At 50.2% G+C, this 20,177-nt stretch overlaps 1 protein-coding gene across 1 annotated transcript in view; it reads right to left on the reverse strand.

Moving 5' to 3' along the window:
• Positions 1-1,033: 1,033 nt before the first annotated feature.
• The window catches only part of qkib (QKI, KH domain containing, RNA binding b), a 736,031-nt gene continuing 716,887 nt past the window's right edge, over positions 1,034-20,177 (reverse strand). Inside the window, exon 8 of the mRNA XM_085981974.1 lies at positions 1,034-1,483. Within this exon, the coding sequence (XP_085838100.1) occupies positions 1,422-1,483 (62 nt within the window). The 3' untranslated portion in view covers positions 1,034-1,421. The remainder of the gene's footprint in view (positions 1,484-20,177) is intronic.

Below are 20,177 nucleotides of genomic sequence, written 5' to 3' on the forward strand. Positions count from 1 at the left end.
TGATTTAGAACTTATTCACCAATCAGACAGCAACCCTTTTCCAAATCTCTAGGCCCTGAAAAATTCAAACAGAGGGAAGCCAGCAGATAAAATAAGCACAAGTGGGATCTAGTTGCCTGAGCTTCAGGGGAAGATTGCCAAAGCTCAGTGGGTCACAGGTTGGTCACCTCTGACGTACTCGGACACATCAACCAAGAATAGCAGAGTGTATGTTCATTATTGAAATAACATACAAGAGATAATCTGAAAGGGGAGAGGTGGGTTGATGGCATGTGTGTGAGTGGGTGAGTGGTACCATGTCTGTTATCGCAGGTTGTGTAGTGCAAATTGTGTTTGTGAGGAGGAGAGGCAGGACTCTCTCCAAGTTGTACCCAAGTGATTCCCAAATCTTAACTTAAGTCACATCTTCAGGTTGACTGGAAAAGCTGCCAAATTGCATTCTAACATTCAAATTGAACTCATCCAAGATTGAAGATTCTGGGACAAATGGTCCTATTTGCAAAAATATCATGGCCCCAGAATAGGCGATGTTTGCTGGAGGTGGACATGCATCAGGCATAAAAAGGCACTGCTCCTTTTAAAAAGAAAGTTAAGACAAGGGAATATATTTTGGAATTGTGACTGGTGCCTTTAGACCAGGGGGGTGACTGTTCCAACTCATTCAATCGGCATTTTATTTTCCTGAAAAAACTCCAGGTCTTGAGTGAAATGCAGAAATTCCACTTACCTCCTAGACACTGTGTGGAGATGCCGGTGTTGGACTGGGGTGGACAAATGTAAGAAGTCACACAACACCAGGTTATAGTCCAACAGTTTTATTTGAAATCACAAGCTTTCAGAGCGCTGCTCCTTCGTCAGGTGAAGTGGAGAGATGCATAAAGACACAGCTTATATAGTCAGAGAATAATGCCAGATGATTACAGGTAATCTTTCTAACTGCCATTTATCACACCTCGGCAGAGAGATAATCACAGCAATCAAAGGTGTGAATGGTGTCCAAACAGGTCAGTCAGGAAAACATTACATCAAAGAACAATGAGGTGGGGTCACAAGGGGTCAAATGTTGCAGATGCTGGGGTCTGTATGAAAAACAAAAAACATTTTTTTTGCTGGAAATCACAGCAGGTCCGGCTGCATCTGTGTAGAGAGAACCAGCCAACGACGACTCGAGTCTGGATGACCCTACGTCAGGTGGGGTTACATGTAGCGTGACATGAACCCAAGGTCCCAGTTGAGGCCGTCCTCATGAGTGCGGAACTTGGCTATCAGTTTCTGCTCTACGATTTTGCGTTGTCGTGTGTCTCGAAGGCCGCCTTGGAGAATGCTTACCCGAAGATCGGAGGCTGAATGTCCTTGACTGCTAAAGTGTTCCCCGACTGGGAGGGAACACTCCTGCCTGGCGATTGTTGCGCGGTGTCCGTTCATCCGTTGTCGCAGTGTCTGCATGGTCTCGCCGATGTACCATGCTCCGGGGCATCCTTTCCTGCAACGTATGAGGTAGACAACGTTGGCCGAGTCACATGAGTATGTACCATGTACCTGGTGGGTGGTGTCCTCACGTGTGATGATGGTATCTGTGTAGACACTGGTTTCAAAAGGACAGAACTGGTCCCATATGGCCCCAAATACACATTTTTAGATGCAATAGCTTGTGATTTATAAAACATTTCTAAACATGTACAAGGGTAGCCTGACCATACACTAGATCAGCAGCCCCTTGAACCCAATTTTAATATTAGACAGTGTACTATTAAACAATGTGAAAATTTTGGTTTAAGTCATTGCTTCAACTTACCTTTTGAAACTCCAGCCATGAAATCTGATGAGCATTAAAGACTGATGGAAAGAATTGCTGGGCTTTGCTCAATAAAGTTCATATTCACCTGATTGAGTGAACCAGTTTACCATGAATATAGTCCTGGGACATTACGAATGCTGTGGAACGCTCATGAAAAGGCAAAGGGCCACCTCCATCAAGCCTTAATTTAACCAAACACTACGCGCCACATTCATTACTGCTCAATTGTACCTTGAATCTTCAGCGAATTCATTTTTTACATATTTATCTTGTTTATCCAAATATAAATTGAGTTTGTTAGACAACTCCCTGCCTACGAATCTATAGACAGTTCACATCATGCTGACGTCTCAAGCTAATCGGTATTGATCCGAATGACATTCAGTTGAAACAGAAAGCTACCAAATATGCTGATATTTATGAATGATTGAATTTACCAGAGTGGAATTACAATAGACTGAGGATTTCATAACGATGTTATGGCCTTGCTCCTCCTCATCTCCAGCTCTACACCCTAACTCGTACTTTCTACTCTTCTGACTCTGGTTTAACTGCGCACTCCCCCTTCCTCTGTTCCACTGTGTCATAGGGGTCGATTTTTACTCAGGTGCGGGGAATTGTCGGGTTCCCCGAATTTCGTGTTTCCCACACGAATCTAAATGGGTCTGTGAAATTGATGCAATTTTAACTCAATTGGCCAATTGATTTCCAACGTGTGGGAACCCTTGGCAATTGAGTATTTCCAGTCAGAAAGTCGCAGAATATGACGTCATCATTGCTGCTGCTTTTAAGGTCCACAGGAAGCCTTGCTTCTTCTGCAGGCTTCCAAACTTCACCGTTAACATGTCACAGGAGCCTGCAGGAGCAACGGCCAGTGGGAGGGCAAGAGCTGCACCCAAATTTGATGAGGCTTCACTCCAGGCATTGCTGGATGGTGCTAGTGCCCACAGGGAGGTCCTGTTCCCTTCTTCAGGGAGGATGAGGCCTCCCAGTCAGACCAAGGCTGTGTGGCTACAGGTGGCTGGTGAAGTCAACTCCTTGGGGCTCACATGGCACACCTGGATGCAGTGCAGGAAAAGATTCCATGACCTTCATCAAACTGGAAAAGTAAGTACTGTATGAAGTTTCCATCACCCTCAATCTGATCCCCATTGCCTTTCCTCACCAGCACTCAGCTTTAGCAATCTTTTCCTCCACATCCCACTTGACACTCACATCCATGCACCCTTACCCATTCCCTCTCTCTCTATGCTCACATTCACATAACTATTCCACCATGCAGCCCTCACACTCCCTCTCACTCTGATGCTTTGAACACAACTGACAACACATAGAAACATAGAAACATAGAAGATAGGAGCAGGAGTAGGCCATTCGGCCCTTCGAGCCTGCTCCGCCATTCGATGAGATCATGGCTGATCATCCAAATTCAGTACCCTGTCCCTGCCTTCTCCCCATATCCCTTGATCCCTTTAGCCTTAAGAAATATATCCAACTCTTTCTTGAATATACTTAATGAACTGGCCTCCACCGCCCTCTGTGGCAGAGAATTCCACAGGTTCACCACTCTCTGGGTGAAGAAATTCCTCCTCATTTCAGTCCTAAATGGCTTACCCCTTATCCTTAGACTATGACCGCTGGTTCTGGACTCCCTGGCCATCAGAAACATCCTTCCTGCATCTAGTCTGTCCAGGCCTGACAGAATTTTATAGGTTTCGATGAGATCCCCTCTGAATCTTCTAAACTCCAGTGAGTATAAGCCCAATCGACACAATCTCTCCTCATACGTCATTCCTGCCATCCCAGGTATCAGCCTGGAGAATCTTCGCTGCACTCCTTCCATAGCAAGGATGTCCTTCCTCAGGTAAGGCGACCAAAACTGCACACAATACTCAAGGTGTGGTCTCACCAAGGCCCTGTATAACTGCAGCAAGACATCCTTGTTCTTGTACTCGAACCTTCTTGCTACGAAGGCCAACATACCATTTGCCTTCTTAACCGCCTGCTGCACCTGCATGCTTACCTTCAGCGACTGGTGCACAAGAACACCCAGGTCTCTTTGCACTTCCCCTTCTCCCAATGTATTGCCATTCAAATAATAATCTGCCTTCCTGTTTTTGCCACCAAAGTGGATAACCTCACATTTATCCACATTATAGTGTATTTGCCATGTTTCTGCCCAATCACCCAACCTGTCCAAATCGTACTGGAGTTTCACGACATCCTCCTCACAGCATACCCTCCCACCCAGCTTTGTGTCGTCTGCAAATTTGGAGATATTACATCCAATTCCCTCGTCCAGATCATTAATATATATTGTGAAGAGCTGGGGTCCTAGGTCACTGCCTGCCACTCGGAAAATGACCCGTTTATTCCAACTCTTTGCTTTCTGTCCGCCAACCAGTTCTCTATCCAAGTCAATACCTTGCCCCCAATCCCATGTGCCTTAATTTACACGCTAATCTCTTATGCGGGATCTTATCGAAAGCCTTCTGAAAGTCCAAATACACCACATCCACTGGTTCTCCCTTATCTATTTTACCAGTTACATCCTCAAAAAATTCCAGTAGATTAGTCAAGCATGATTTACCTTTTGTAAATCCATGTTGACTTTGTCCGATCCAGTCACTGCCTTCCAAGTGCTCTGCTATTACATCTTTTATAATGGACTCTAGCATTTTCCCCACTACCGATGTCAAGCTTACCGGTCTATAATTCCCCGCCTTTTCTCTACCACCTTTTTTGAATAGTGGGGTAACATTAGCTACCCGCCAATCCATGGGTACCGTTCCAGAGTCTATTGAGTTCTGGAAGATGGCCAGCAATGCATCTACTATTTCTAGGGCCAGTTCCTTAAGTACCCTGGGATGTAGATTATCAGGCCCTGGGGATTTATTGGCCTTCAGTCCCATCAATTTTCCTAACACCATTTCCCTACAAATACTGATTTCTTTCAGTTCCACCCTTTCATCAGACCCTATGTTCCCCGGCATCTCTGGGAGGTTATTTGTGTCCTCCTTTGTGAAGACAGAACCAAAATATGTATTTAGTTGGTCTGCCATTTCTTTGTTCCCCATTATAAATTCCCCCGATTCTGACTGCAAGGGACCTACGCTTGACTTCACCAATTTTTTTCTCTTCACATATCTATAAGAGCTTTTACAGTCAGTTTTTATGTTCACCGCTAGCTTACTCTCATATTCTATTTTCCCTTTCTTAATTAATCCCTTTGTCCTCCTTTGTTGAATCCTAAACTGCTCCCAATCCTCAGGATTATTGCTTTTTCTGGCCAATTTATATGCCCTCTCCTTGGACCTTATGCTATCCCTAATTTCCCTTGTTAGCCATGGTTGGGTCACCTTTTTTGTTTTATTTTTATGCCAAACTGGGATGAACAAATTCTGTAGTTCATCCACTCGGTCTTTGAATGTTTGCCATTGCCTATCCACCGTCAACCCTTTGAGTGCCATTCCCCAATCAATCCTACCCAACTCGCTCCTCAGACCATCATAGTTTCCTTTATTTAAATTGAGGACCCTAGTCTCTGAGTCAACTACTTCATTCTCCATCTTAATGAAGAATTCGATCATATTATGATCGCTCCGACCCAAGGGGTCTCGTACAACAAGATTGCTAATTAATCCTTTCTCGTTACATAATGCACAGTCTAAGATGGCCTGATCTCTGGTTGGTTCCTCGACATATTGGTCCAGGAAACCATCCCGTAAACACTCCATGAATTCCTCCTCCACAGTATTGTTACTAATTTGGTTGGCCCAATCTATATGTAGATTAAAGTCACCCATGATGACTGCTGTGCCCTTATTGCACGCTTCTTTAATTTCCCTTTTAATGCCATCCCCAACCTCCGCCTTACTGTTTGGAGGTCTATAAACCACTCCCACTAATGTTTTTTTCCCCTTAGTATTTCTCAATTCTACCCATACAGATTCCACCTCATCAGAGCTAATATCCTTCATTACAATTGTGTTAATCCCTTCTTTAACCAGTAATGCTACCCCACCTCCCTTTCCTTTTTGCCTATCTTTCCTGAATATCGAATACCCCTGGATGTTGAGTTCCCAGTCCTGGCCTTCCTTGAGCCACGTTTCCGTAATCCCAACCAAATCGTATTTGTTTACTTCTATTTGCGCAGCCAATTCATCCACCTTATTACAAATGCTCCTCGCATTAAGACACAAAGCCTTCAGGCTTGTTTTTTTAACGCTCTTAGACCTATTAGAATTATTATTTACTGTGGCCATGTTTGATTTAAACCGTTGATTTCTCTGACTGCCACTTTTGTTTTTCTCCTTCCTATCTTTTGCTTTTATCCTTGTTTCCCTTTCCTCTGTCTCCCTGCTCAGGTTCCCAACCCCCTGCCATTTTAGTTTAAACCCTCCCCCACAGCACTAGCAAACACTCCCCCTAGGACATCGGTTCCAGCCCTGCCCAGGTGCAAACCGTCCGGTTTGAACTGGTTCCACCTCCCCCAGAACCGGTTCCAATGTCCCAGGAACTTGAATCCCTCCCCCGGCACCATTCCTCTAGCCACGTATTCATCTGAAGTATCCTTCTGTTTCTACTCTGACTAGCACGTGGCACTGGTAGCAATCCTGAGATTACTATCTTTGAGGTCCTGTTTTTTAATTTATCTCCTAACTCCCTATATTCCGCTTTTAGGACCTCATCCCGCTTTTTACCTATATCGTTGGTGCCTATATGCACCACGACAACTGGCTGTTCACCCTCCCCTTCCAAGATGTTCTGCAGCCGCTCGGAGACATCCTTGACCCTTGCACCAGGGAGGCAACACACCATCCTGGAGTCTCGTTTGCGGCCGCAGAAACGCCTATCTATTCCCCTTACAATTGAATCCCCTATTACTATAGATCTACCCCTCTTTTTCCTCCCATTCTGTGCAGCAGAGCCACCCCTGGTGCCAGGAAGTTGGCTGCTGCTGCCTTCCTCTGATACACAGGGAGGGCCCTTGGTCTTGCAACCTCACTCCATCTTTGTCTCCTTCTAAGTATCTATGCTATGCAATCTCTGCACTCACTCCTTCATTCTCACTCAACCTCCACTTGTCTCCCTCATTGCAGGAAAAGAGAGCTCACAACAGGAGAGAGCGAGCCAGGACAGGAGGAGGGCTGCCCTCTTTAGCCCAGCTCATCCCCTGGGAGGAAGCCATCCTGGAGATTGTCGGGGCTGACAGAGATGCGGAAGTTGGGGAAGGACAGACAGGTGCATCCCCGCAAGCTGGTGACAGAATAGTTTTCCATCTCTCTCATTGGCATTGCATGAGTCGCTGATAATGATTCTGAAGCTACATCATATGGACTTATGATCATCTGCAAAATACTATGTGCATGTAACCATGGCATCACATCTCTAACTTTATCCTTCACTCCCCCACAGGACCATCGAGCGTCCCCATCCACACTGTGCAGGAGGAAGAGCCTGAGATGTCAGACTCCTCAGCAACCTCTGAGGTGCAGCGTCAGCAGAAATAAGAGCACCCAGCACCAGCGCAGACACTCACACCTCGGTGGGACCTTCGGGACATAGAGTAGAGTTGTCACCTGGTGTATCACAGCTCACAAGTGAGCATCAGCAGATTGTGGAGACAGGGGCAGCAGTGGAGAGTCCTCATCGGAGGGTGCAGGACTCTGCCAACTCGGCTCAGCTGCATGTCGACCCTCTGCCTCTGGGTCCATCCGTAAGATCAGAGGTGATGGAACTCCATGCACAGATGCAGGAGTCTCTGGCAGGTTTTGTCTCCAGGGTCACTGCGAGTCTGGAGCGAATGGAGGAGTCCATAGCGAACATGAGCAGAGCCTTTGTGGAGTCAGTGGCGCATGAACGCCTCAACACGGAAAGAATGGCTACCTACGTGGAAATGATTGCTGCCTCCGTGGTAAGGCTGGCTACGGTAGAGGAGAGGAGGGCTACGGCCATGGAGGAGGTTAGTCGCCAGGGTATGGAAAACATGGTGAGTGTTCAGAATAGAATGAAATCTCTTGAGGAGCGATGGGCATCTATTGAACAGAGAAACCAGACCTTCATAGAAGTCCTTCTGAGTAGGACTGCCATTGCAGATACGGGTCCCCATGGCCTCCCTGATGTGCAGCAAGGTGCTCTCAAGCCACTTGCAGGCACTGAGGGGGCCCTGACCCATGAGAGGGAGGTTGGTGGCAAACCTCAAGGAAGTGGGGGCTCCTCTCCAAGCGCTCACATGTCCATGCCACTGCAGAGCCCTCAGTCAGAGCCCCGCCGGAGTCCACACCCAACTGAGATAGACGTCTCAACTCCTGCACAGCCGCAGGAGCAGCAGACTGCTGATGAGCCCTCACAGGCTCGCCACGCCAGAGGACGCCCGCCAAAGGTGTCGAGACAGGAGCAGCAGGAAAGTGAGCAAGGGGCCTCCACATCTGCTGAAGCCACAGGGGAACCACTATGTAAGAGCACGCGTAAGAGGAAAATAAAGCACAAATAGTCACAAGGGTAGTCACTTGGGTGAAATGTGTATTTTGTAAAAATGCCATCAGTTGTTTGTTTTGCATGAAAATTCTGATGGCAACTGCTGCAGTTGTGGCATGTGTCATTTCGCGAATGGGGCTGGAGGTCCTCTAATGCCAAGAAGGGAGGGAAAAAATGGTCTCCCATGCTTCTGGTAGATGCCTCAGTTGAGGAAGCACTGAGTGAGGGTGGCGAGAGGGGTTTCGCAGGAAGTCACACTGGAGAAGTGTGTGAGGCTCCAACCTTCCACAGGTGTGTTTAAGCCTGGTAAAAGTTGCCCCAGGCCTGAGACAACAAAGTCCTGCCACCTGCAAATGATGACTGATCAAATCTCCTCTTTAATGGTTGACCTGCTGCTGATAGTCAGCAAGCCAATAGTGCTCACGTCAGGTTTCACAGGCTGTAGCGCCCCAAACGTAGCGATACTGAATTTCTAGGCCTATGACTCATCTTTAAAACTAGAGCTAGGCCATTCAGAGGTGATGTCAGGAAGCACTTATTCACACAAATGTGTATTGGAAATCTGGAAACTCTGCCCCAAAGCGCTGCTGAGGCTAGGACAATTGAAAATTTCAAAACTGAGATTGATAGCTTTTTGTTAGGTAAGGGTATTAGGGATATGGAGCTAAGGCGGGTGAATGTAGTTAAGATACAGATCAGCCATGATTTAATTGAATGGCGGAACAGACTCAAGACGCTGAATGGCCTCCTCCTGTTCCTCTGTTCCTAAAGCCAAGGAGCAATAGTCAGCACAGAGAAGACAAATACTGAGTGTCTAATCCAGCGATTGTTTGTTCCTTGTTACAGTCAAGTTGACTGTTGATAAACAGGTCCAGGAATCACCATTGGTCAACTCACCTGGGCCAAGTTATTTTCCACATTTTAAGCAAGTTGGTAAAAACATGGGAGGCAGTGATGGCACGATCAGGGCTTGACACTGTACTCAGAGGCCGTCCTTTCTCTTGCAGGGCAAGCTGGCCCACAATCGCAGGCAGCAGCTACGGACCGGGGTAGGCCATCCTGACCTTAAAGAGCTCAGCGACCTGGCGCAGCGAGTTGAGCGGATTATGGGAGGCCGGCTGATTGGCCCAGTCACCAGTGGAGATGCCGACCCCGTTCTGGACAGCAATGGTAAGGTCATCAACTTTTTGACCTCTCTCTTTCCACTTGTGCCTCACACCAGCATCCTTTGCCACTGTCGAACCAATGCAGTGCATAGCAGCACTCATGCCTCCCTCGCTGCCGCCCTGTCCTCACTCTAAAGCAACTCTTGTGCAGCCCATGGCCATGATGGGGACATGTCTTCCCTGGAGGGGGGAAGGGTCTGATGAGGGTAAAGCTCCGGGGCCCAGTGGGCTGCAGCAACGTGGGAGGGGTGGGGTAGCTCGGCGGCCTTCTCCCCGGAGGGGGAGTGCGGCCTCCAGTCCTGCTACGGTGAGCGCAGAGGAGGTGCGGCTCCTTGGTGAAATGGGCGCCCAGACTGAGCGCAGGCACACTGAGCTCATGGCTACAGTGGCAAGGATGCCTGACTCCATAGAGTCACTGGCAAGGAGTGTTCCGGAATTCGGGGCAGCACAGGCCAGGAGTCTGCAGGACTTCGGGGCAGCACAGGCTAGGGGTCAGCAGGACTTCGCTGCATCACATGCGGCTTCCAGCCAAGTGCTTAGTCGTGCCATGCATTCACTGGCTGGTCTGATGCAGGCACAGATCAGGGCCACACGGGCACTAACTGCTGCCACCCTCGCTGGATCGGCCGGGAATTGCCGGGGCCCTCGCCACGCTGCAGCAGCCCAGCAAGCTGTGCTTCAGCAGATTGCTGCGCATGCTTCAGTGCTGGCCCGTGCGAGTGCCAGTGCCTCGGCCGACTAGAGAGTGCCTGGGCTCTGTTAGGTTGGCAGCATTCCTGCTGCCAACACTGTCACTCCTCCACTGCAGCTGCCACCACCCGTAGGACAGACTGCTGCTGCCCAAGTAGAGTTGGAGCAGTCAGCAGCCGGGCCCTCCAGGCCCAGAGCTGGTCCAGGCCGTCCCCCAAGGGCATCTGCCGACTCACCATCTGACCCTCAGCAGCCTTCCCCCAGCCTTGCTGCAGCCACTGGGGTCCCATTGAGGAGGAGCTGCAGGGCGGGTAGGGGCCAATCGCACAAGCAAGGCGGATCACCCTCACAGGTGAAAAAGTAGAAGGTGTGGCACAATGTTTTTTTTATATGAAGGCCGAGAATGTGATTTTTTTTTTATATGAAGGCCGAGAATGTGATTTTTTTTAATATGAAGGCCGAGGATTTTATGTTTTTGTTATATGAAGGCCGAGGATTTTATGTTTTTTTATATGAAGGCCGAGGATCATGGTCATTTTTGTTTAACTGTTTTTTTCATTTTCTCCAGGTTGTGAGAGCCAGTTATGTGTCTGACTGTTTTTTGGGGGTTTCTCTGTATTTGGTTGTCATGCGGGAAGGGCACAGAGTTTGTCAAATAAAAAATGGTCTTTATTCAGATTGTCCATGTTTACACTTTGAACTATTTGTTGTCTTGACCGGCTGAGGGTTTGCAGAGCGGCTCCATTCATGTTCTTTCAATGGCACAAGCCATTCCCTGAGAGGGGGCCTAGAACCAACTTGCAATAAGCCGCTGACGGATGGCCCTTGCATCTCTCCCGTCTTGGTGCTCCTCCTCCACCTCCTCCTCCTCCTCCTCCTCCTCCTCTGATAGTCCTCCAATGTCTGCTGGCAGTGGCTGAGTCCTGAGGATAGCCAGGTTGTGCAGCATGCAGCACACTACAATGAAATGGGGTACTCGTACTGTAGGGCTCCCCCGGAATGGTCCAGACAGCGGAACCATTGCTTCAGCACGCCGATTGTGTGCTCAATGATGTTCCTGGTCGCTTGATGGCTGTCATTGTATCGTTCTTCAGCAGGGGTGGTGGGCGCAAGGAGCGGGGTCATCAGCCAGGTGCACAAAGGATAGCCCTTGTCCCCGATAAGCCAGCCTCCTGGGTGAGCCGGGGCTTCGAATTTGTCTGCCACAGAAGTCTGGCGCAGGATGAAGGCGTCGTGGCTGCTGCCTGGAAAGCGGGCATTGACAGCTAGTATGAGCTGCCTGTGGTCACACACCAACTGGACGTTCAGCGAATGGTAACCCTTCCGGTTGCAGTAATCCTCGGCATTCCCTAGAGGCGCCCGCAAAGCCACATGCGTGCAGTCAATGGCGCCCTGGACCATGGGGAAGCCCACTATTCTTGCAAATCCCATTGCGCGCTCTTGCTGCTTGTCCGGCGTCATGGGGAAGGAAATGTACTGACGTCTCCTTCTGAAGAGGGCATTCGTCAACTGGCGGATGCAGCAATGCACCGCGAACTGGGAGACATTGGCAATGTCCCCAGTAGCGGATTGGAAGGAGCCGGTGGCATAGACGTTGAGAGCCACTGTCACCTTCACTGCCAACAGTGACATCCTGCTCCTCAGCTGAGGCTGCAGATCTCTCTGAAGCAGGTGGCAGATCTCAGTGACCACCTCCCTTCTGAATCGCAGCCTCTGAATACACTGCTCCTCAGACATGTTGAGGTATGAGAACTGCTGGCAATATACCCTGGGTGGGTAAGGCCTCCTGTGCCGATGCCTGCTGGCCCTCCTCCGTCTGGCCATGATTGGCACTCTCTCTCGGCGTCTCTGAGCCCTTTCAATCCAATGGAGAAACCCAACGTTTCCACCCATTGCAGCCCCCATTATATGTGGCGACTCAAGGCTATGGCACTGAAAGTTAAATCCAACTGCAAAGCTCTGGCCTGAAGCCAGAAGTACCTGTGCGAGCGCTGAGTCAAAGCAGAAAGCTCTCTCCCTTTGCCTCTCTCCAAATCTCTCTCTCTCACACAGAAGGAGTGGAACAAAATGGCTGCCACAAAGAATGCAGGAAGAGTCCCCTTTAAATAGCGCCCCCAGCGCCCCACAGCGACTGGGAACCGTTCCACTCAACCAGTCGCTGGGAGCGCCAGGCGCATAGAAGGGGGGCGCCACTGAAGTTCCGGTTCGGGGCGCACCAAGGACATTGCACCATGAAATGACGTCAGGATCTGCGCGCGCACCTGAGCGGGCGCTGCGGTTTTGCGCCACCGCTAATTCTTGACTGAAGTTCGCGAGAGGCGCAGATCACGCCGCGCCCGGGCGCTAGCTGCTTCGCACCCCACTTCTCACCCTCTTAAGGCGCTAGCGGCTGGCGCTAACAACTGAATTTCTAGGCCATAGAGTCATAACGGCACAGAAGGAGGCCCATCGAGTCCGTGCCGGCTCTCTGTAGAACAATCCAGTCAGTCCCATTCCCCCGCTCTATCCCTGTAGCCCTGCAAGTTTATTTCCCTCAAGTGCCTCTGCAGTCTCCCCTTGAAAACATTGAGTGTCTCCACCTCCACCACTTCCATCGACAGCGAGTTCCAGGTCCTCACCACTCGCTGCATAAAAAAGTTTTTCCTCACGTCCCCCCTGTATCGCTTGCACAAAACCTTAAATCTGTGTCCCCTAGTCCTTGTACCATCAACTAGTGGGAACAGCCTTTCCCCATCTAGCCTATCCAAACCTGTCATAATCTTGTACACCTCTATCAAATCACCCCTCAACCTCCTTTGCTCTCATGAAAATAAATCCAGCTTCTCCAACCTGTCCTTGTAGCTAAGATCCCCCATTCCCAGAACCATTCTGGTAAATCTCCTCTGCACCCTCTCAAGGGTCTTCACATTCTTCCTATAGTGTGGTGACCAGAACTGGACGCAATACTCCAGTTGTGGCCTAACCAGCACTTTATAAAAGTTCAGCATAACTTCTCTACTTTTGTACTCAATACTTCTATTTATGAAGCCCAAGATCCCATATGCTTTGTTAACCACTCTCAATACAGGAAACTTTCTGATATCCGGCACTGACGGGACCGAGCTGGTGCCGTACCATCAAAAGTGCCGGACATACCAGCGTTAATGTTGAAACATACGGAACTGAAAAGCTCCGTGTGAATCAACAAACCCTGTTGCTTAGCAACAGCTTCAAAACAGTCAGCTGCAGCTGCAAGCGTCTCTAACTGAAGCTGTTGCTATAGCTACAGACCTTGCAGTGCCTGACTGGGAAAAAAAAAGCAACGAGAACTAAAAAAACTTATAGCAAACGGCTCCTGATTTTTGCCGTTAGATCGAGTATTCCGGACATATAACCTCCGGATAAACCAAAGTTTCCTGTATGTCCTGCCACCTTCAGGGACCCATGCACATTAACTCCCAGGTCCCTCTGTCCCTGCACACTCTTTAAAACTGTTCCATTAAGTGTATATTGCCTCTCCCTGTTCCTTCTGCCAAAATGCATCACTTCACACTTCTCGGTATTAAATTCCATCTGCCACTTGTCTGCTAGCCTTTCTATATCCTGTTGCAGTCGATTGATATCATCATCACTGTTTACCACACCCCCAAGTTTGGTGTCATTGGCAAATTTAGAAATTCTACTCTGTATTCCAATATCCAGGTCCTTTATATATATCAAAAATATCAGTGGCCCCAGCACTGACCCTTGGGGAACACCACTGTCTACCATCCTCCAGTCTGAAAAACAGCCATTTACCACAACTCGCTGTTTTCTGTCCTTAAGCCAATTCCTTATCCAAGCTGCCACTGACCCACCTATTCCATGAGCCTCAATTTTGTTAACCAGCCTTCTATGTGGTACTTTGTCAAACGCCTTCCTAAAATCCATGTAGACAACATCCATTGCATTCTCTTCATCAATCCTCTCTGTTACTTCATCAAAAAATTCAATTAGATTAGTCAAATACGATCTGCCTTTTACAAATCCATGTTGGCTCTCCTTAATTAGCTTTAACCTCTCCAAATGCCCGTTCATTTTTTCCTTGATTATTGTTGCTAAAACTTTACCCACCACTGATGTTAAACTGACCAGCCTATAGTTACTAGGATTGTCCGTACACCCTTTCTTCAACAATGGTGTCACATTTGCCACTTTCCAATCGTCAGGCACCGCCCCCTCATCTAGGGAAGATTGGAAAATTATGGCAAGCCCTTCCGCTATCTCTTCCCCCAATTCCCTTAGCAACCTGGGATGCAAGCCATCTGGACCTTGCGACTTGTCCACTCTAAGCATACCCAGCCTTTCTAGTACATCCTGTCTATCAATTTTCACCCCTTCCATTGCTTCTATCTTTTCCACTTCTACCGATATTTTGTCAGCATCCACCTCCTTAGTGCCCCCTTTCACCCACTCTGGGTGGATGTCCAGTGGGCAACTTACAGCACCGTTTTTCACATCATGCGAAAGCTGCTCTATAACTAGGGTATGGTTGACAAAACAAAAGGTGCGTTGCATTTTAGTCAATGGTGTGAGACCAGCCGAAGGAGGTCCTCGGCTTTACACCAGATGCAGTATAACTACAACCAGTGCAAGGTAAATTTATTTTTAGAACGTGAACCACCTGGGAACTTTTCAACAGTTATTTTAAAATTATTTTAATGTTAGCAAAGGAAACAGTCTAGCCATCTGTCCACTGGCTTTGAACATTTAACCAGCTTTGGGACCCTGGTGATCTGTTCATCTGCATAACGATATGTGCACAGGCCTCCATTTGCCTGGACAGCGATTGATGCAAAAGCAACAATTTACCTCAGTGCTATTGGATCTGCATGTCTCAAACTGATACGTGTGATCTGTAACAGCAATAAAAAAGAAAGACCTTCACGAACTCAGGGCGCTTTACTGTCAATGAAGTGTAGTCACTGTTGTAATGTAGGAAACGCGGCAGCCCATTTGCGCACAGCAAGCTCCCACAAACAGCAACATGATAATGACCAGATCATCTGTTTTAGTGGTGTTGGTTAAGGGATAAATATTGACTCGGACACCAGGGGAGAACTCAACTCCTCTTGTTCAAAATTGGGATCTCTTACATCCACCTGAGAGGGAAGCGGGGCCTCATTTTAATGTCTCGTCTGAAAGACGGCACCTCCCTCAGCACTGCACTGGAGTGACAGCCTAGATTATGTGCTCAAGTTTCTGGAGTGGGCCTTGAATCCTCTGATTTAGAGACAAGAGTTCTATCACTGAGCCAAAACTGACCCCTATGACACAGTGGAACAGAGGAAGGGGGAGTGCGCAGTTAAACCAGAGTCAGAAGAGTAGAAAGTATGAGTTAGGGTGTAGAGCTGGAGATGAGGAGGAGCAAGGCCATAACATCGTTATGAAATCCTCAGTCTATTGTAATTACAACTCTGGTAAATTCAATCATTCATAAATATCAGCATATTTGGCAGCTTTCTGTTTCAACTGAATGTCATTCGGATCAATACCGATTAGCTTGAGACGTCAGCATGATGTGAACTGTCTATAGATTCGTAGACATGGAGTTGTCTAACAAACTCAATTTATTTGGGTAAACAAGTTAAATATGTAAAAAATGAATTTAATGAGGATTCAAGGTACAATTGAGCAGTAATGAATGTAGCGTGTAGTGTTTGGTTAAATTAATGATGGAGTTGACCCTCCATTCGCCACGATACTTCTCCAGCTGTTGATCAGCTCAATCACGCCCGCATTTGCACTTTGATGTCTTTGTCCTTACCCTCCCATCCTGGCTGTTCTCCCAGTACCTCCCCTCAGGTCCAAGGGACGCAAACATGAGCATATTTGGTGTACAATTGATTTAGCCATCCATCCCGAGATCTGGCTGGACCACATAAAAGACTATTGGGTCCTGCTCTCCCCTGCCAAAACTGCTCACTATACCAGGATCATCCTGGAATGCAAAGGTAATACTTTGTTTCTTTTCTCCACTACCAACCATCTCCTTAAACCGCTCTCCCCTGTCTCCTCCATCCTCACCTCCAACAAGTGCGAGGAGCTCATGGACATCTTTGTCTCTAAGATTGAGACCATCAGTTCAGTTGCCTCTACCGCTACCGTTCCTTCCCCTAGCCCAGCAGCCCAAACCTCCACTAAGGTTCCCCCCCTGCCCTAGCCCTGAACTCACATCTTTCTCTAGTTTCTCTCCGATCTCCCCTCATGTCCTTTCTGAGGTCATCTTGTCCATGAGACCCACCTCCTGCTCCCTCAACCCTATTCCCACCAAACTGCTGACCACACAAAATCCCTTCCTTCTCCATGCTAACTGACATTTTAAACAATTCCCTTTCCTCAGGTACTGTCACCTTCCCTTTCAAAACCACTGTAATCACACCTCTCCTCAAAAACCCACCCTTTGCCCCACTGACCTTGCAAACTACCACCGGATCTCCAACCTCCCTTTTCCAAAAGGGTTAAATTACGAGGACAGGTTGCACAGACTAGGCTTGTATTCCCTGGAGTATAGAAGATTAAGGGGTGATCTGATTGAGGTGATTAAGATGCTTAAAGGAGTTGATCGGGTGGACAGAGAGAAACCATTTCCTCTGGTGGGGGAGTCCAGAACAGAGGGGGCACAACCTTAAAATTAGAGCCAGGCCGTTCAGCGCTGATGTGCAAGAAGTTCCAAGAACCAGGTGGCCACCCATGAGCCACAGCATGTGGTTACTGAGGCAACCTGACCGTTGTTTCAAAGGGAATAGGATAAATGTCTAAAAAGGAGGAATATAAATGAATCTGGGGGGGTAAGGTATTGGGGCTATAGGAGAGAGCGCCAGCACTGGGGGGCGGGGAGGGTATTGGGGTTATAGGAGAGAGCGCCAGCACTGGGGGGCGGGGAGGGTATTGGGGTTATAGGAGAGAGCGCCAGCACTGGGGGGCAGGGAGGGTATTGGGGTTACAGGAGAGAGCGCCAGCACTGGGGGGCGGGGAGGGTATTGGGGTTATAGGAGAGAGCGCCAGCACTGGGGGGCGGGGAGGGTATTGGGGTTACAGGAGAGAGCGCCAGCACTGGGGGGCGGGGAGGGTATTGGGGTTATAGGAGAGAGCGCCAGCACTGGGGGGCAGGGAGGGTATTGGGGTTATAGGAGAGAGCGCCAGCACTGGGGGGGCGGGGAGGGTATTGGGGTTACAGGAGAGAGCGCCAGCACTGGGGGGCGGGGAGGGTATTGGGGTTACAGGAGAGAGCGCCAGCACTGGGGGGCGGGGAGGGTATTGGGGTTACAGGAGAGAGCGCCAGCACTGTGGGGGGGAGGGTATTGGGGTTATAGGAGAGAGCGCCAGCACTGGAGGGCGGGGAGGGTATTGGGGTTATAGGAAAGAGCGCCAGCACTGGGGGGCGGGGAGGGTATTGGGGTTACAGGAGAGAGCGCCAGCACTGCGGGGCGGGTAGGGTATTGAGGTTACAGGAGAGAGTGCCAGCACTGGGGGGGAGGGTATTGGGGTTACAGGAGAGAGCGCCAGCACTGGGGGGGGTGGTATTGGGGTTACAGGAGAGAGCGCCAGCACTGGGGGGGGGGTATTGGGGTTACAGGAGAGAGCGCCAGCACTGGGGGGGGGGTGGTATTGGGGTTACAGGAGAGAGCGCCAGCACTGGGGGGGGGGGGTATTGGGGTTACAGGAGAGAGTGCCAGCACTGGGGGGGGGTGGTATTGGGGTTACAGGAGAGAGCGCCAGCACTGGGGGGGGGGGGTATTGGGGTTACAGGAGAGAGCACCAGCACTGGGGGGGGGTGGTATTGGGGTTACAGGAGAGAGCGCCAGCACTGGGGGGGGGGGTATTGGGGTTACAGGAGAGAGCGCCAGCACTGGGGGGGGGGTGGTATTGGGGTTACAGGAGAGAGCGCCAGCACTGGGGGGGGGGGTATTGGGGTTACAGGAGAGAGTGCCAGCACTGGGGGGTGGTGGTATTGGGGTTACAGGAGAGCGCGCCAGCACTGGGGGGGGTGGTATTGGGGTTACAGTAGAGAACGCCAGCACTGGGGGGCGGGGGTATTGGGGTTACAGGAGAGAGCGCCAGCACTGGGGGGCGGGGGTATTGGGGTTACAGGAGAGAGCGCCAGCACTGGGGGGGGAAGGGGTATTGGGGTTACAGGAGAGAGCGCCAGCACTGGGGGGGCGGGGGGTATTGGGGTTACAGGAGAGAGTGCCAGCACTGGGGGGAGGGGGTATTGGGGTTACAGGAGAGAGTGCCAGCACTGGGGGGGGGGTATTGGGGTTACAGGAGAGAGCGCCAGCACTGGGGGGGTGGTATTGGGGTTACAGGAGAGAGTGCCAGCACTGGGGGGGTGGTATTGGGGTTACAGGAGAGAGTGCCAGCACTGGGGGTGGTGGTATTGGGGTTACAGGAGAGAGCGCCAGCACTGGGGGGGAGGTGGTATTGGGGTTACAGGAGAGAGTGCCAGCACTGGGGGCGGGGGGTATTGGGGTTACAGGAGAGAGCGCCAGCACTGGGGGGGTGGTATTGGGGTTACAGGAGAGAGTGCCAGCACTGGGGGCGGGGGGTATTGGGGTTACAGGAGAGAGTGCCAGCACTGGGGGGAGGGGGTATTGGGGTTACAGGAGAGAGTGCCAGCACTGGGGGGGGGGGTATTGGGGTTACAGGAGAGAGCGCCAGCACTGGGGGGGTGGTATTGGGGTTACAGGAGAGAGTGCCAGCACTGGGGGGGTGGTATTGGGGTTACAGGAGAGAGTGCCAGCACTGGGGGTGGTGGTATTGGGGTTACAGGAGAGAGCGCCAGCACTGGGGGGGGAGGTGGTATTGGGGTTACAGGAGAGAGTGCCAGCACTGGGGGCGGGGGGTATTGGGGTTACAGGAGAGAGCGCCAGCACTGGGGGGGTGGTATTGGGGTTACAGGAGAGAGTGCCAGCACTGGGGGCGGGGGGTATTGGGGTTACAGGAGAGAGTGCCAGCACTGGGGGGAGGGGGTATTGGGGTTACAGGAGAGAGTGCCAGCACTGGGGGGGGTGGTATTGGGGTTACAGGAGAGAGCGCCAGCACTGGGGGGGAGGTGGTATTGGGGTTACAGGAGAGAGTGCCAGCACTGGGGGCGGGGGGTATTGGGGTTACAGGAGAGAGCGCCAGCACTGGGGGGGTGGTATTGGGGTTACAGGAGAGAGTGCCAGCACTGCGGGCGGAGGGTATTGGGGTTACAGGAGAGAGCGCCAGCACTGGGGGGGTGGTATTGGGGTTACAGGAGAGATTGCCAGCACTGGGGGCCCAATGGCCTCCATCTTTGCTGTATTTTCTGAAATTCTATGGAAAATCTCTTTTATTGAGTCTGAGGCAAGGGAGTGGTTGAGAAATGTTGGTGCTGAGCTGAGTTTAGGACAATGTGCCCTGTGAGCAATGCCCCAAACATCAAGCCCACTGCCCTTTGTGTAATCTCGGGGTTTGCTTCAGGTATTGTCTGGTTTTGACATGTGAAGTCCAAGTACAGATCAGCTCTGACTTAGGTTCCCAGTTCAAAATTGTCACCACACGGAACCGGGTTCCAAACCAGTGTCCAAGAGGATAGGGGGAGAGATGGGGCTATTAAAAGTGGCATCAACTGGGGACTGACCAGACCTTGTGCAGTGCAGGGGATTTCTGGCTATGGTCTCAGGGTGAATATCAGGGGGTTAGTTACAGGTAGGAAGTTGGGGCATTACACCTATTACTACCAGTCGCTTAGCGACTATCAGTGAGTTATTGTATTACTGTTTGTTATGAGGGAAATCTGAGTGTTACCAGTATTACTATCGGTTATCAGTGCAATTTCAGTGAGTTACTATCGGTTACTAGTGAAATCAAAATTTCTTCCAACTCGGGTTTCCCCTGTGAATCACCCCCTCCTCAGCCTCCCTGCTTCCGCCTCCTCCTCTCTCCCCTCAGTCTCCCCTCGGTCTCTCTTCCTCTCTCCCCTCGGTCTCTCCTCTTCTATCCCCTCGGTCTCTCTTCCTCTCTCCCCTCGGTCTCTCTTCCTCTCTCCCCTCGGTCTC

Source organism: Somniosus microcephalus, chromosome 3 (genome assembly GCF_052327205.1).
Source record: "Somniosus microcephalus isolate GS21.2 chromosome 3, FLI_Smic_1.0, whole genome shotgun sequence".
Lineage (NCBI taxonomy): Eukaryota > Metazoa > Chordata > Chondrichthyes > Squaliformes > Somniosidae > Somniosus > Somniosus microcephalus.